Here is a 16,830-nt window from a genome sequence, read left to right on the forward strand (position 1 = left end):
TCTCAAGACCTTTATCACAAACAAACATGCACACCCCAGAGTAACCACACAAGAGCTGAAGTAGGGAGAGATTTCATGAAGTCAGGCTCTAACCTGTCGGCTTCCTCCTCCAGGTGTAATCTGACAGTGGAAAAGTAGTAAGGTGACACTGTGAAGCTGCGTGTTGGTCACTTGCTGAAAGCGAGACTGGAAGGAAGACAGCTGTTATGATCCTGCATGAGACACAACAAGTGTGGTGCAGTGAGTGAGGCGTGTAACTGGGGCAAACCGGTTCGATTACTGACGTCCTCACCTTCTTCCATGGAGAGGAATGCTCCCTCACCTCAGGTGCAGTGAGAGCGTGTGAGCAGGAGACAGGAGACAGGAGACAGGGGCAGGGGGAAGTCTGATGTCCAGTCAGCTGTTGCTGGGAAAACATCACATTTCCTCCTTCTTACATGAAGTTCAGTTTGCTGAGTTTAGGAGGCAGGTGTAATAAAAGATGCACACGTTGCATCATGGGAAATGTACAATCTTGTGTTTTTTGCAGTATTCTTTAAAAAAAAAATCTCCATCGAAGTCCAAAAACAGAAACAAAACAGAGATGTGCCCATGGTTGTGAGTTTTAAGACACTGACCATGATAAATGTTGCATGTCTTACCTGGTGTTAACTAATAAAGGCACTTACTTGGGTGGCTAAAGACAGAAGTAAGAAGGATGAGATGAAAAACTAAACTACTATCCCAAAACCACCAACCCTTCATCATAAGCACTGTGATGACAGTTAAAAAACCATTAACCCTAACATAAAAAGAGTTACGTCACAGCTGGATTTCAACTTCACCTTAGCAAACATTAGTCTTTACTACATTGTAACTACAGCAACAGTTTTTAATAATTATATCAAAATCCAACTGAATTCATAGAAACTAAACTGATAGTTGCAGAACGTATGTTTGAGTTAGACTAACTGACCTTTTCTGTTGCTGTACATAATGTTTAAAATATTTATTGAGCCATCATTACTGCACATTACAAAAGAAATGCATGCCTTGCTTCTAACTGAAAGGCGACTCTGTGCCAAAACTGGTTTTACAGCTCTTCAATTGAATGCACCGCCGTCACATGTCCTGTTATTTTGTCAACTTGCCACAAAGCTGACCATGAAAACTTCAGTGCTGAAGAGTGAAACATGCTTTAACACCAACACAGAAAAGCTGACATAAAAGGGAAGGGAGGGGAGAAGGAGAGAGAGAAAGAAAGAGAGAGAGACTTCTGGTTAATACAATCAGAAATTCTGGTCCACAAGGTCAAAGCAATATTTACTCTCCCATTTCTCTACATTTCCCCGGAAGGCCCTGCATATTTCCTTGTCTTTCTCCTTCATACTTATCAGTCATGCTATATTTGTCAGGTAATAGTTTGTTTTCAGTTATGATGATGACAAATATCCACGGGAATTTTACTCGGAAACTGGCTTCATGCAGGCACTGTAAGAAACATGCTCACATACTGTGGACTTGTTGGTTGAGATTCTTTTCTAGAGGTTATGTGTTCATGTTAAGTGGGAAATACTCATGAGAAAAGAATTCCTGCATACCAGTGATGGAAGAAGGGTTTAGATACTTCCATCCAGTAAAAGCAGTATGCAAAATGTGCTTGAAGTAAAAGTAGGCCTATTAATTCTGCAGGAAACTGACCCGAGGAACTGTAACATCACAACATTGTTAATACCAAGTGTGTACTACTTGTTTTACCCAAAACCAAAGCTTTTAGAAATAAATCTGTATGGTATTTTTTCTTTATGCTCTAATCTTGGCAAGTGTTGTAACATTTTCCATCATTGTCCTTTTAGATACTGCTTTTTGTGAAGGATTCCAATGATTAAATTCACTTATACAGTAATTGTACACGGTTGCCCTTAAAGGGATAGTTCACCCAAAATTCAAATTTTAATAAAAAAATTATCTACTCACCCTTATGTATATATGAGTCCTCTGTTCCTTCTATGAGTTACGGGGGGGGGGGGGGTGGTCCGCGCAGCAGTATTTGTCCATATAATGGTTGTCAATGGATACCAACTTTCTTCGTCCAAAAAGACACACCAAAAAACATCCAAATACCTCCATACTGCTCGTCTGTAATGTCCCTCTTATTGAAGCCCTGACATTAGAAATTGTTCAGAAAAAAATTAAACAAGTCTATATTTTAAGCTTGTTTGTAGTGGAAGCTCCCAGTGTCTCGGTTCACTGCTCTTCCTGTGTCAGTGCAAATCTCGCGTGATTTGCACTGACCGGCGGAAAAATTTCTCATGTTGGGGCTTCAATACAAGAGGGACATTACAGACGAGCAGTATGGAGGTATTTGGATGTTTTTTGGTATGTCTTTTTGGACAAAGAAAGTTGGTATCCATTGACAACCATTATATGGACAAATACTGCTGCGCAGACCCCCCCTGTAACTCAGAGAAGGGACGGAGGACTCTGAAAATTCTCACAGCCCTTAGTCGACATGAGGGTGAGTAGATAATGAGTGAAATTTGAATTTTGGGTGAACTATCCCTTTAAAGTTGGAATATATATTCCAACTTTATTGTTTTTATTTTTTTTTACCTTTTATCATGAAATGATTGTGACAATGTGATTTATGTAGCTGAAGTTGATATCTTCTCAAAATTGTATTGATCAATCTCTTCCAAACATATCACTGAAAATTAAACCACAATTATTTATTTATTTATTTTGGACCTTTATATTAGGAATAAAAAGGAGGAATGTGTCTGAAAACAACATTTTTCCAACTTTATGGGCAACAGTGTATTTTATAATCTTATCCCTTTTCTTTATGTAATGAAGTAAATGGCAACTATAGCTGTCAACGCGCTCACCCTCCAGTGGTTTACCTGTTACACACTGAAGAAGGGTTTTCCCGCCAAACATTTGTGTCATAATAAAATACTTGAATTTGGAGTGCGGTCCTGTACTGTTTGTACATTTTCTATATGAACTACAGATGTCAAAAAATAATGTATTTTTCTTGGAAATTAAATAATTGTTATTCAAAAGAAAACTGAACCGAATATCAATCTGTACCTGCGTAAATAAAAAAAGAGCAAATTTGTTACTTTCCACTACTCATGAATGCACAGATGCAGATGTTCAGCTGCAACATGCCAGGTGAGTCTGTGCAGCTGCCAGACTTGAAGTATAAATCTTTTCCACAGATTCCTGTTCTGCATGCTGTGAGTGTGTGCTCCACACAGTACATTAAGTTTCACTAGGGGGCATTTCCAAAACCAATAGGCTGCTAGTGTTGCTCAATTTCTGTGCCCTTCTCACACACTCATGCTGCCTCAAGGGTCCTCTCAGTCTTGTCTCCCACATATGCAACAATGCAGCGCATTAAAATTCATATGCCCCTCATCTGGAGAGCAGACGTTCAGTATCTGTCTTCACCAGTTGTGCCCGTACTGGAATCCTAAACGCTTTGCCGCCCTCCGCCCCCATTTCTCTCCGACTCCAAAGGCCAGAGGACAGTGGCTTTCCTCACACAACAGTCGCCGCAGCACAGAGGCACTTTTGTTATTTTGGGGGGTTGCCAGTAATTTCGCGTTGTGGCTGGCCGGGCTGGACAATCATATTTTATTCAACAGCCTCAAGACCCTTTCAGACGACACAAAGTCAGCCACCCATTCACAGTGAATAGTTTGGTCATGAGAACATGGTGGGCGAGCATCACGCCAAGTTTCTTGTCTAGCTGCTCTCTCCTCCCCAGAAAGACATGAGCCAATATCAACTGCACACTCCAAAAACAGGGGACGTTTAGCTTCTTCTACTGGAAACGATGCCACTGCTTTTGAGTTGATCATTGATTGTTTTGAGAGACAAAACATCTAATGAGGATTGATAATCTCATTCTGAACCACTCTCCTTCCCTCTGACAACTAACAGCTGTCAGACAAGCAGGTTTTTTACTAAATCCTGTGTGATGGAGTAAATCACATGTACTGAACATCTCTACTATAGTCACGCCCTGTAGAGACAGCACCTAGAGTCTCCTGTCCAATAAGTGTTTTCCTACAGCAGTTTATCCATCCACTTCAACAATAAAGGCAGCCATTAGCATTTAGATATAAACATGTTCTAGTTACACTACACTTTATTACTATAACAAATTTGTCCTGTAAGGGTTAAAAAGGCTGAATTGTCAAGTTACACATTATTTTAATACCCTGTTTTTTGTTTTGCTTTGTTTACTTCAGGCCCATTTTCCACGTCGTTATTACTTTGGACAATCAGAATGTAATCTTGAAGAACAGTTTCTCACTTCCCCTTAATTTACAGATTCAGCAATGAAGATGCATTTTTCATTATCATTGCATATTAGTAAGTAGCGCTGTAAAAAAATACCCTGTGTGACCTGTGTGCTGCTATGGGGCTTTCACAATCTGGTGCATCACATATCAAAAACAAAGCCTCTAATACATGCGGCACTTTATTTACAAACTGCATCTTTAAAGAACAAGATTACTTTGATAGCATAAAATTGGTAACTGACTTATAAAGAGTCCATTTTTGAAAACTGTGGAAAAAAAACCCAATGAAAAAGTGTCTTAAAAACAGTAATGACCAAGAGAATATAACAATATTTACTTCTGTGAAAAATATATATCTATTTGCCATAAAATGTGGGCTATGTCTGTAAAGGAGTATAAAGACAGCTTTTATTTATTTCATTTTACCCTCGGATAATTCAAGGTAATAATATTTGATTAACAAAATTCATAACAGCAGTACTGAAACTGCATTTTCATGACTTATAAGCAAATGGGTGTTTGAAGCACAAAAGTTGAACCACAATATAGATACAGCTTATAGTTACTACTGTTCTCCCTCAGAGAATCACTGCACTTCCCACCTCCCTGCTCTTTTATACAGAATGTACATTATATATAGGCTGGCAATCCATTACGAAATGGATGTTTTACAAACAGTATATAACTACGGTTATATATAATATATAGAGATTTTTTTGTACAATATATCAACTCTATGTGAGCCTACTTATCAAATGATTGATGAAGGCGTGTTATAACTGTAGGCAAATCAGATTTCTGCGTTCTTATTTGCTGTGCTCTACTTCCTAGGTCAGTTGCTTTCTATCTAGTGCATACTCACTGGTTATGATTTGGTATTTAACTAAAAAATATTTTTAAAAAAAGAAAAAGGAAAATAACAATTGAAATATATGAAAATGCCCATAAAAAGTGGGCTTGTAACTACAAAAATCTACAAAAACTAGGAGAAGCACTATGTGAAAATCTTCCAAAAGGCTCCCAAAGACAAGTCCTTGTCCCGTGTTGATCAGGTTGCTGCTTTCTGCTGGGATGCCGTGATGCAGACCATAAACTTTGCTGCCGTCTCACTCTTCGTCTCTTGTCACTTTTATGCCACAGGCCGCTGAACGTCTTTCAGGGAAGTGGACTGACAAGGCCCCGGATTCAAATCTCTGTGTGGCCGGAAGGAGAAACTTACTCCGTCCTTATGGTGCCACTTCCACCTTGAGGCATCCTTTATTCTTAAGTATTCAACTTTTGTTTTACAGTCCTTTTTTTTAAGTCAGCGACAAATCATCTGCAGACCTGCTGCACTTGATTGATTAGCTCTCCAAATCGGTCAAAAAGCCCCTCTACCCAGGCTCCATTCTGCAGACACTTCTGTACAGTCTCCTCCTGCCCCAGGTCCCCTGCCTGCACCCGCAGAGATGCAATCTGGGAGGGCAAAACCACAAACAGGAGTATACATCATTATTCTATTAACTGATCTTACAGTCTGTCTCAGTCACTTTGGTACATTTCCTGAATCCTCCTTGACATTTGCAAAACATTAAGAGCATTTCTTTAGACAATTCTTACAAACAGCACCACACAGTGGATTAACTGCAAAAGCCCAAAACATATTGAAATCATTAGTTTATCTCTCACAGGTTAATATTTAGTTCAACAGACATGTCTGTGCCACCAGAATAACAAGTCTGTCCCTATGTTGTTGTTTTCCATGTATTGACTGATGATCTGGGAAGTTAAGACTATTCCACAGAGAACTGGTATAATACATTTGGGATCAATATGAGGTAATCAGCTGAGAATGCAGGAAATAGCAGACAATTGTCCATAATCATTTGCCTGAGTAAACCAAGCATGGGCAGTTTGTTCAAATGAATGAGAAGTTACTTTCATGATGTACAAGTGACAAATCATGTGTAGGTAGAACAAGTAGTTTTGAGGATTTAAGTTCTGATCTGAGAAATGAACCAAAGTGACCTGAGGGAAAACAGCGATACAGCAGACCAGGATAACAATGGTGAGAAGAAAAAAAGCTTAATCTATAAGTGTGTGTAAGAGTGTCTCACCTCGTCCTTACACATGAGGTATGTGTGGTACTTGTGATGCTGTAAAGAGTGGTACAGAGAGAACCACTGAGTTTTTTGCTGGTCCACTGTATACTCCTGGAAAGGAGAAAAACAAAACCTTAAAAACACTTTAGGCTTCTTCTAATGAACCAACATGTAAGGAGGGGACAGCAGCAGCGTCAGTGTTCAACAGGATATACAAATCTGGTCGTGGCACAAATGATTACACAGCGCCCTCTGCTGAACGTAACGAAAAACATTGTTGTGTCTTACTTGTGGCACTTTGTTAGGCATCTTGTAGGGTTTCATGGTCTTCTTGTTGTAGGCCTTCCCACTGAGACGCACCTTGAAGGCTGGGGTTTCCCCGTCCTTCTTCAGTTCAGTGACCACTGAGATCTCTGGGAAGCTGTCTAGAGCGGTCTGGAGGAAGAGAGTAGTCGGGTGACTTAGTTTCATCCACTGCAGTCAAGCCCTTTTCTTTAAATATGTAAATACAGACTTGAAATACTGTATGATCCAGTTCACCTAAGAAAATTGTGCTTTTCTCTTCTGTTATCAGTATGGAGTTCAACACATGGGTGTTTGATCATTTAGCCTTTCATGACCAAAAAGCTCCAGGAACTAGGGAACTACAGTGACTGTGAATTCAGGAACTAAACTCAGAACTAAAATCCCATTTGTAAATACTTGATTACATTTTCACTGCAAACAACCCAGATTTAAAGGGGAACTACGCAAGTCCGGTCGCTTTTCCTCTGTTTTGCTAACCCTCCTCCTGTCCACGTGCATTTGTTTACAATGAATCCGACGAGAAAACAATCAATAGAGCGGTACATAAGGTTACATATCCTATATGATGCTACGACGTGTATATTTGTCTTATCTGTTGTAAACAAGAGATTACGTGTTACGGGGCAAGTTTGTGTTATGGTGTGCAGAGACGAAAGCTGGGACACCAGGGCGGTGGCGCTGATCTTGCAAAGTTGGTTTTCAGCCAAGAGATGCTACGTGGAAGGCAGAAAGCCTCCATTCTCCCTTGTAACAACTTATATGTCATTTATTAAACCATTGCAATTACTGCAAAGCTGTTTAATTAAGGTAAAATCCTGCATAGTTCCTCTTTAACAAATAAAATGATTAAAATATATGAAACTCCCTTATCATGGACAAGGAAAGAGGGCAAGGTGACTATGAGGCTCGACTATGAAATCTGAGTTGATGTGGCAAATGCACAAAACAGACATACAGTGCAGCGCTGAAGTTATGATCTCCTAAATATCTGACTGTTACCTGCTTCCAATTTTAAAATATCACCTTACCCTCTTTTGTTGCAGTACCTGCCCCTGTCTTTTAAAGCGATCTCATTAACATGCAGTTTTAAGACACACCCACCTTCAGGACTTGACCTATGTGCAGTTTGTGAAGCAGGCGTTTCCTGTTGTCAGTGATCATCCCATCCACTCTTTTCATATGTGGCAACAGCAGCTCATCTGAAATATGACAAATCAGATTGACCTATTGTTATTTCTCACCTCTAGGCAAGAACAAAAATGAACCCGAACGCAAAAATAAATCCACCCACCGTTTGCCCTCTCAAGTGCCGTCATCACATCTTCATCTAAGGCGACGCTGATGAGCAGTTCCACAAAACTCTTGAACGTCTCCTTCATGGTCCGTGTGTTGAGGAACCGGGAAGCAAACGGCACTGGTGGGTTTAACTCTTCAGAGTGTGTGTGCATGTGTGAAAGAGAGAGAGAGGGGGAGATCAATAAGATATCAGTGAGAATGTGAAGAGTTTAAGACCACAATCACACCAGTTGCACCCAAGCCAGATTTAATGAGAAAAGTCACAAGGCTTCTTTACCATCATCTTCACCAGCTTCTTCGGCAGACGATCCTGAAGCAGCAGGTGAAAACTCCTCCTTCCATTTCCTCCTCTTCTTAGGCGGGGGCTCTGCCCTCGGCTTGAGCTGTTTGGGTCGGGGCTTTTGGCTCTGGGAGACTGAGGAAGGGTTGGCTGTCAAGCCCAGCAAAGTTTTCACCTGAACACCTCTGGGTGACAGAACCAAGAGAGTTACACCACTGCAGAGCCGTGTTAAAAAACAAAACAAAACATTCAATACTCTTTAGCTTACCTTAGTGAGTTCATAGGCTTGCAACGCGGCTTCCGACTACAAACTCGAACATACTCCCTTTTGTTAACTGTGTCCAAAAACTTCACATACACCCTCTGGTACATGGTCTTGGCGTCACCAAAGTATCCAAGATACTACACACACACACACACAAAGAAAGAAAACTTGTTTCACATGAAACAGACTTAATTGAATGAATAATTTCTATATTATTATATATATAATATATAATACTCATTTATATATAATACTCATTTACTCGTTCACGGCATTGGCCTGTCTGCTTTTACTTACACTGTTTGTGGCTGAGAAGACTCTCTTTCCATCTCTCAGCTCAGGCACAAATTTCTGCAACAGAGCCTTTTGGACTTTCCAGATAGCCGGAGGCTCACTCCCTGCTTTCATTGTAACCTGGACACGTGCGCATGACAGAGTGCAGAGCAGGCTTCAGTATGTAGCAAGAGTTGTGTTATAAGAATATGAAAGAATGGTGCGTGAAAGCAGGTTTGGTATTAATTTTCTCAAGTGGGCACTTTCAATGCCAGATATATCATTAAAATAATCACTACACTCCTACAAGACCAGGGAGTTCAGTTCTAACATGCCGCATTCAACATTTAACACAAGCAACCTCACCTACAGAAAAATTCCCCCTAAAGCTAAATTCTGCTGAACACCAGTGTTCATGTTCGCAATCATTCGATTTCTGCCCATGTTGTTTTCACATCGTACCTTCAAATGTTCGATGTCTTCATTCCTGACAACAAATTCGTCCCTCTCCCTGTACATTCCCTCCCCTCCGCTGTCTGACAGCTCCTCGTCAGTCAGTCCCTCGATGGCCACGCTCGTCAGCTGCACAGCCAGTTGTCCCAGTGGGATCTCTTTGGAGTCGTCTTTGGCAGCAAACGCAGTCTCTCCTGTGATGGTGTTTGTTGGCAGTGGTGGAGTGGCCACCTGTGGTAAACAGGTCTGGGTGACAGTGTGTGGCATGGTGGGGACTTGGTCAGGCTTCATCATTGATCCAGGGCTTTGGTTATCTGTAGAAGGGATGGTATAAGATATTTGTTAGAGAAAATCTGAAATGAAAGCTCTGTTTGACTATACATTCAGATAATAGAGATATTCCAGACAATATTGGCTGAAGAAAGGTTTTTTTTTCCTTTTTTATCTTTTATCTTTGTGGAACAGCGAAGCCTAACTAGATAGTCAGTGCTAAATGTAAACTCTGACGACACAGAGACGTTGCTTTGCAAGCTAAGGCAGAGTGTTATTACCTGTCCTGGATTTGCGATCTGAAGACTCATCCAGAGCCGAGAGGGCGGAGCTGATGCTGTTCCTCAGGGCCTGATTCTTTCCAGTGTTCTCCTCCTCATCCGAGCTGAACGATGGCAGCGTTTCCAAATTCTTTTGCAGATCCTCATCCAGACGTTTCTGCTGAGAACTCACCACTTGGCTCTCCTGGGAAATCAAGGGCCCTGGCAGAGTCTGCAGTTTGGGAGGCAAAGAAGGCAAAGTACATGGCGGCGGTTTGGGCGTCGTGCACGGCTTTCTGGGTCGACTGATGGTTCGTGTGGGACTTGCTGAGTATTGCTGTTTGGGACCAGATTTGATGAAGTCTAGGAAGGAGCCAATGAAGCCGGTTTTGACCTCTGGCTGTTTCTCTTCCACTTCGCGGATCTTCTGCCGCATTCTCTCCTGCTGTGGACAACCATCATACACGCTCTGCGAGGCCGACGGCGAGCTGACATCGCTACCCCTCGAGTTTTGCCGCTTTGCCTGCCCGCTGCGCTTGGCCGCTTTGGACTGTCCATTGTCATCTTCAGGACCACCTGGTTTGGTCAGGGACTTGGAGCGAGCCTTCTTTTTGGGGAAGTCTTCACTGCCTGGGCACTCCATGAGGCCATCTTCTGTTTTAATACACTTGACGTTCCCTTTGACTCTGCTCTGTAGACCTGAGGGATCATACACCTGCCCGGCTAAGTGATAGTCATTCTCAGAGCTCCCTCCATCTCCATTTGTGTGAAGCTCAGAGCTGCTGTTGTGGTGAACAGACTGACCCTGTGAGTCCGTGGCCATCTGAGCTCCATTTAGTGTCATGGTCAAGGTGTGGGAGTTAGTGTTGGTGATGATTGGCTGTTGTTGTGCTGAGGAGAAACTAGGTGACATGTGCCTTATATCCACAGTCTGGTAGTGCCCTTTAGAATCAGCGGGGTTTGCCATCACTGCCATTTCAGCCTCAGCGGACGACGCAGCTTTGACAAAGTCTTGTGGTGTGACTCCACAGGCTGCGACCGTGGCAGCCAGGATGTCGTCAACATTTGACAAAATATTTCTGTCGTCCGCGAGTAGCATTGAATCAGGGAAGCAAATGGAGTTGAGAGCAAAGTGGTTCTTGGCATCATTCGACTGCTGGATTGCCGACTGGCTGTAGTGGTGTTTGGAGGAATCAGGGCATCCAGAGCTCTGACATGACACTACTGTGCCCTGTTGACTGTGGGTTTCAGTGACAGTGGGGCCCAGCAGTTCCTGATCCATCTGAAGATACTGGACATGAACAGGCCCCAGACCCTGGGGCTGTTGAATACTTTGCACTGATACTACCTTTGAAGGGTTTTGACTGTGGTGGACGATGGGCTGCTGAAGCAGAATCATCTGGTTCGGCTCAAGGAGAACCTGAGAGCTGGGGACTGTGATAAATTGGGTGTGGGCTGCCTGGGTCTGGCTCTGGGACTGATTGTGATTCTGGTGGTTTTGTTGATGTGGCTCCGGGGATTTGAGCTGGAGAGGGTGCTGCTTGAGCTGCTCCGAGCTCAGGGGTATATGTGCAGATATAATACTGGAGTTTGTAGTTTTTGTGTTGGCAGTGTCCTGGTCGTTGGCGCTGCTTAGATGAATGTGCTGTTGGCTCAGAGAACCCATCCTTTCATCCTTTACCTGGGCTGTGTGTGTGTGACCCAGTCCCATGAGCTGGTCATCGGAACGTGAATTGCTTCGGATAACACTTTGGGTTTTGTGATGATCGTCCATTTTTGAAACAACATAGATGACGTTGGGAGCGGCCATGTTGTTATCTGCTGCAGAGCCCTCCAGAGATGCCTGTTGGAGAGCCTCTAGGTCCTGGATAGGAAGCTCTTCAAGTTTCTGTTTGACATATGTTGGCTTTATGTCCTGTATTGAGGATCTGACATTATTTTGTAAGGCTCGAGCAGTTGAAGAGTAGGTAGGCAACGGTGCGGACAAAACATATTTATGGGGCTGTGCTTGTTGCTGGGACATAGCGTCGTGTGTCTTACCTCCCACTGAGGTTTGCATGAGGTTGTAGTCCTGCGCAGAATTGGATGTGGCTAGATTTCGCACACATGTGGGTGGGTAAGAGGAGTTAAGAGATTGGTTAAGGGATTGTCCTGTGGCGTAGCTCTGAGACTGAGTCACTGGAGCTTGCCCCTGTGACTGAGATGTATAAGTCACATTTGGGGCACCCTGAGAGTGGGATGTGGGGTAACTCTCAGAGAGATTCCCCTGACACAAGCCCTGTACCTGGGCTCCATACTGGACCTCCTGCTCCCGGCTCAGGCCAGGACTGGAGGAGTAAACAAGAGTTTGACTAACAGTTGACACATTAGCAGACTGGCTAGAGAGGGAAGGTAGTGTCTTATAAAGGGATGGGAGTTTGTTTGAAGTGGAATTGGAGGGCTGTGACTGTGTGTGAGGGGTGATATAAGTTTGAGACAGAGTACTGGACATGAGGCTAGGCAGCTGGACTGACTGCTGGTTAGCAATCACTGAGTTCTGGTTCTGTCCTGGGGAAGAATATCGCTCAGGTTCTGTCAGGTTTTGAGTGTGGCTGTGACTCTCTTCACCCCCAGCAGAGTGTGGAGCTAGTTTGGAGGCGCAGTCCTTAGCCTTTGGCACCGAGGTGGACGAATAAGCTTGGGTTACTGAGTCTGTTTTGGGTTGTGGGGTGCCATTGACCCCCTGAGAGGAATCTACCCCGGTGGAAGGGCTGCAGGACACTGGGGTCTGACGGGATGCATCCTGCTGGTAGGACACATCCGTTTCATTGCCGGAACCAAAGTACCCTGGTAAGGAGTGCTCTGAGTTGGGCAACTGCTCCGAGGCCGTGTGGGTGCTAGAAGGCCTCTGGTGGTGTTTGATCACACTACATTCACGCTGAAGAGCTCTTTCAATGGAGCCGGAAAAAACGGTGGCTCCGTAGGGTTGCACGGCACCGTGTGGGGCAGGAAGGGTAGAAGATAGCAGGCTGAACTGAGGCTGTAGGAGGTGAGGTGCCGACTCCTGGGCTGAACGGTAAGTTGAGGACTGAACAGGTAAAGCAGAGCCCAAAGCAGGAGCAGAGAGATGATTGAAGGCCAGAGCACTAGGAAGAACCGTCTGGCTTGATTTGAGATGAAGAAGGGGGTCATGGTGAGAAAACAGGCCATTGGTGGAGGTGCTGAAGGCAGGATCCTGGAGAGCCAGGGAGGGGTTGGTGGCGTAACTCCTGGAAGGGTAGGCACCAGTGTGCTGATAGGACGATAGAGCAGCAGGAGAGGGGAAAGTGGCAGTAGAAGGCAGAGCACCAGTCAAGTACAGCTCTGTGGTGGAGGAGTTTGTACCTGTGTTGCAACGGAAAATATAAACACAGGACAGACAAAGTGAAGGGACAGAAGAATCTGAACAGAATTAAGCGTAATAAATCAAATTTGTATGCGAAAAGATACACCAAAAGCTTTGAAATACTAACCAATTTTACTTTTGTTAAATAACTTTCTTCATTTAAATAATTACAAAGACTAAATCAGTGGTTGTTTTCTCACCAGCAGGCCATGAAGGGGGTCTAAAAGGAGGAAGCAGTGAGGCACTAACAGGACCAGCCTGAAGGCTCCTAGACTCCATGGCTGACAGGAAGCTCATGATTGAGGTCTCAGAACTATTACTGTTAGAGTCGAGTGTTCCTGACAGTGAAAAGAGGAAGAGAAAGATGATCACAGAACAGAGACATTGTGAACAAGGACGTTTTAAGTAAATAAATTAGACCACCTAAAGCACTATTAACCTTAATTACAGTTTTGGTTTCATTTAGTAAGGTTCAAGATCATTTTCCTCTGATATTGCAATACCATGAAAGGGGGAATGAATCCTACAATGCTCAAAGCATTCAAAATGTCACTGTTGGATGTTTTAAATGTAATGCAGCTTTTTTTCTGATAAAAAAAATTGTCCCAATTAAGCCTTTTCAACATATTCATTTCAACAAACACATTTTTCACATCTGCATTCAGATCCGCCTATTTGAGAGCAAATCTCAGCATTTACAACCAAAAGTATAGGCACAATCAGATGCAACCAACAGTAAGTAACAAAGAAAGAACTGTTATTTAGCTAAGCCAAAGCTCTTTGAGGCAATGCCTACAACATCCAAAACTCACCTGCTGCAGCAGGAAGGTGTGACGTAGTGTACGTGGGTAGCTGGTGGGTGGAAGTGTAGCTTTGCCGCTGGACAAGCTCTGCATCAAGGTGTGTTGCACCATAACTGGGACTGCATGAAACACACAAACACATGCATGTGAGCACGACTCATCTTCAGGAGTAGCAGAGTACTCAACATGTTAATAACGCGTCTTGACACACTTGTTTAGAGTTATTCCTTCTGCTGAGGCTTGGTCATCTACTGGGTGACAGCCACCGTAGGCCCACACCATATTAGCAGAAAATATAACAATAGCATTGTGGAGCATGCTTTGAAAAAAATGCTAATTTAATTCATAGCTGGTATTCCCTTCTTGTCAGTAAGTAATGATCTGTGGATTGAGAAGACAGCAGAACGGAAGTCATCTGCTTCCATTCGCAGTCTATTCAAAGCTTGTTACACTCACTGTGTACTGAAATTATACCAGACATTCCTGTTCAATTATTTAAGACAATTTCTTAGCCTACTCGACAGCTACAAACCACCAACCCGTGTTATTTCAGGTCATGATGCATGGAAACTGGTGTATTAGCATTTCTGAACACGTAAATAACTCCTTCTTGGTAAAATTTACCAAATTAATCAGAACAGTGAAATTATGTTGTTGTTTTTTTGTTTGTTTTTGTCATGCAACAAGAGCAATCACTTCTGTAACCTCATCACTTTTAGGTTATCCTATCTCCCTGTGCTCTGTCTTGTTATGTTTTAGTAGTGTAAATGAGTTACAGACTTGTGAGATCCACAGACTTGAATAACAGATGAAAGCCTTCTGTGCTACTACTTTTATGTGACTTATTTGAAACAGATACTACAACTTTGTCATCGAGCATAATCCCCGTTTTCCATTAGCTTCATAATATGCAGAAAGAACAGAAAAAACACATGTACACAACAGTCATGAGTTTGCCTAAGTTGGAGCTCTGCAACTTTGGCAGCTTTTGCGGTAACTTTCACTGTTTTTATGAACCATAAACTAAGTAACAAGACAAGCAGTGGTCTCCATTATGGCTCTTCTCCAAAATAATAGTGGGACAAATAAACACAGACTTCGACACGTCGCCTTTTTTTTGGGATTGCTTTTAGGTAACACCAACAAGCTGTGTATGCACCACTGCTTTCAAGTGCCCTCACTGACATCATGACTAGCATGGTCGCTAGTTAGGGGTAGTTACATATCTACCTTGTTTTGGCTTTGACGAGCACCTGAAGTCAAGAAAACAGGTCGATAACATGCTTGTAGATTTACCCCGCCTGGCTGCCCTGTAAAAATTGTTACACACATAGGCTACAATAACACTACTCTCTATCCAGTTTGGACTAACTCTTGCTCATGGCCATGCTGGGGAGACGGTGTGCTAGCAAAAACTAGCAAGGTGGGAGACAGCTAAGAAACCACTGACAACTCAAAGCCTCCACAACAACAACAACAACCACCGCGCTCAAAGAAAACACCGACATTTCTCCCAGTTCCTGCACCGACAACAACACGGACTTCTGTACTTTTCTCCAAGAGGCACAAAACTAGGCCCCTCCATCACCGAAATTTCCTTACGGAAGGTGACCCGCCCTCTCTCTCTCTCTCTTTCCTTCATCTTTTTTTTTTTTTTCTTACCTTGGCTTGACAGTAGCTGTGCTGCTGTTGCTGCTGCTGCTGCTGCTGCTGCGGTCATAGGCCCAAGAAGCTACGGTCTGTGCTGGTGGAGCCAGCGCGTCCGCGAAGCTGGAGGTCGGGTAGTTCCTGTCCATCATCCGGTGAAAGATTCGCTTCCCCGACGGAGCTTCGTGGAGCAGCGGACACACATCGTAGCAGCCCCGGGTAGCCTGCTACCTACCCACCGACCGACCGACCGTCCGCCAGACCGACCAGGGGCCGTGAAGCTGCAGTTATTCCCGACTAAAAAGCTTTCCTCCCCCCCTTTCAGAGAGATTTTGTTTAGTTCTTGTTTTTAATCTCCCGTCTCGTAGAGCCGTGAAAGCCCCTGCATGGTTTCACGTACCCATGTTATTAGGTTTCCCAGGATGCACCACCACAGACTTTGGCTGCAAGTTTTGTAGTTTTTTTTTTTTTTTCCTTCCTTCCTTCCTTCCTTCCACCCAAAAGTTCATGTGTCCCCCTGGTGCTGCTCCTGCACGCCGCCGCGGCTCCTGATCATGCAGATACCAAAACTTTTCTGTAACGTCATGGAGGCAGATCATTGGGCATAGCTGCCTCTGGGTTACTGCTGGAATGTAATAATAACGCAAAAAAAAAAGAAAGTGTATATAATAGAATTTAATAATAATAGGGAGCCCCAATTGTGGATTTAATGGAGCCTATTTGGAAAATAACCTGAAATAAGTTTTGTGCAGCCATATTACCTTTTTAGGTTCAGAAATGCAACTTTATGTCTGTTAGTGGCATCAATTAAAAGGTTATTATTAGTCACAGTAGTTTGGGTAAATCCTTTTTAAAATAAGATAATCTCACATGGACCCCCAAAACATCCTGTGGTCTATTCATATTTCAACATTACACAAGCTATTTTATATACAATAGCCTACAATAGAAGTTCAGGTTAACATGTATGAACAATGATACACCATGATTGTTTTGGACTAAAAACATTTAACACCTTTCACAGGTATAAACCACACACTAAAATGATACATTTGTATATTTCAAAAGTAACTGTTAACTTCCAGACTCAAACACTAGGCTATCTCACACACAGTTCACAGACGAGACAAGAAATAATTAAAATATCCATTTTATTTAAAACATCTGTACAAGGATTTCATTTCAGGTAGTTATGCTTCAGATCAGCCTTGACAAACAATCCCTCAGTAAATTCTCA

The 16,830-nt window shown here is 43.0% G+C and overlaps 1 protein-coding gene across 1 annotated transcript; it reads right to left on the reverse strand.

Moving 5' to 3' along the window:
* Positions 1–4,458: 4,458 nt before the first annotated feature.
* Positions 4,459–16,125, reverse strand: qser1 (glutamine and serine rich 1). Its single transcript, XM_085762956.1, has 13 exons — positions 15,609–16,125; positions 13,956–14,065; positions 13,344–13,481; positions 9,801–13,142; positions 9,259–9,563; positions 8,821–8,937; positions 8,527–8,660; positions 8,256–8,443; positions 7,974–8,111; positions 7,784–7,881; positions 6,665–6,811; positions 6,392–6,487; positions 4,459–5,750 (listed from the first exon to the last, which is right to left on the reverse strand). Exons 1-13 carry the CDS (start codon positions 15,743–15,745, stop codon positions 5,610–5,612), a joined length of 5,091 nt encoding a protein of 1,696 aa, XP_085619082.1. The 5' UTR covers positions 15,746–16,125; the 3' UTR covers positions 4,459–5,609.
* Positions 16,126–16,830: the final 705 nt, after the last annotated feature.

Source organism: Trachurus japonicus, chromosome 3, assembly GCF_045865225.1.
Source record: "Trachurus japonicus isolate A0001 chromosome 3, Traja_1.0".
Classification (NCBI taxonomy): domain Eukaryota; kingdom Metazoa; phylum Chordata; class Actinopteri; order Carangiformes; family Carangidae; genus Trachurus; species Trachurus japonicus.

Bases quoted from the DNA above. Each gene is read 5' to 3' on its own strand.
- qser1 (XM_085762956.1), bottom strand. From the start codon at position 15,745: ATGATGGACAGGAACTACCCGACCTCCAGCTTCGCGGACGCGCTGGCT. The intron at 14,066-15,608 runs GTAAGAAAAAAA...TGTTTCATGCAG, and splicing joins ACAGCTACTGTCAAGCCAAG to TCCCAGTTATGGTGCAACAC. The intron at 7,882-7,973 runs GTGGGTGGATTT...GTCATATTTCAG, and splicing joins GGCACTTGAGAGGGCAAACG to ATGAGCTGCTGTTGCCACAT.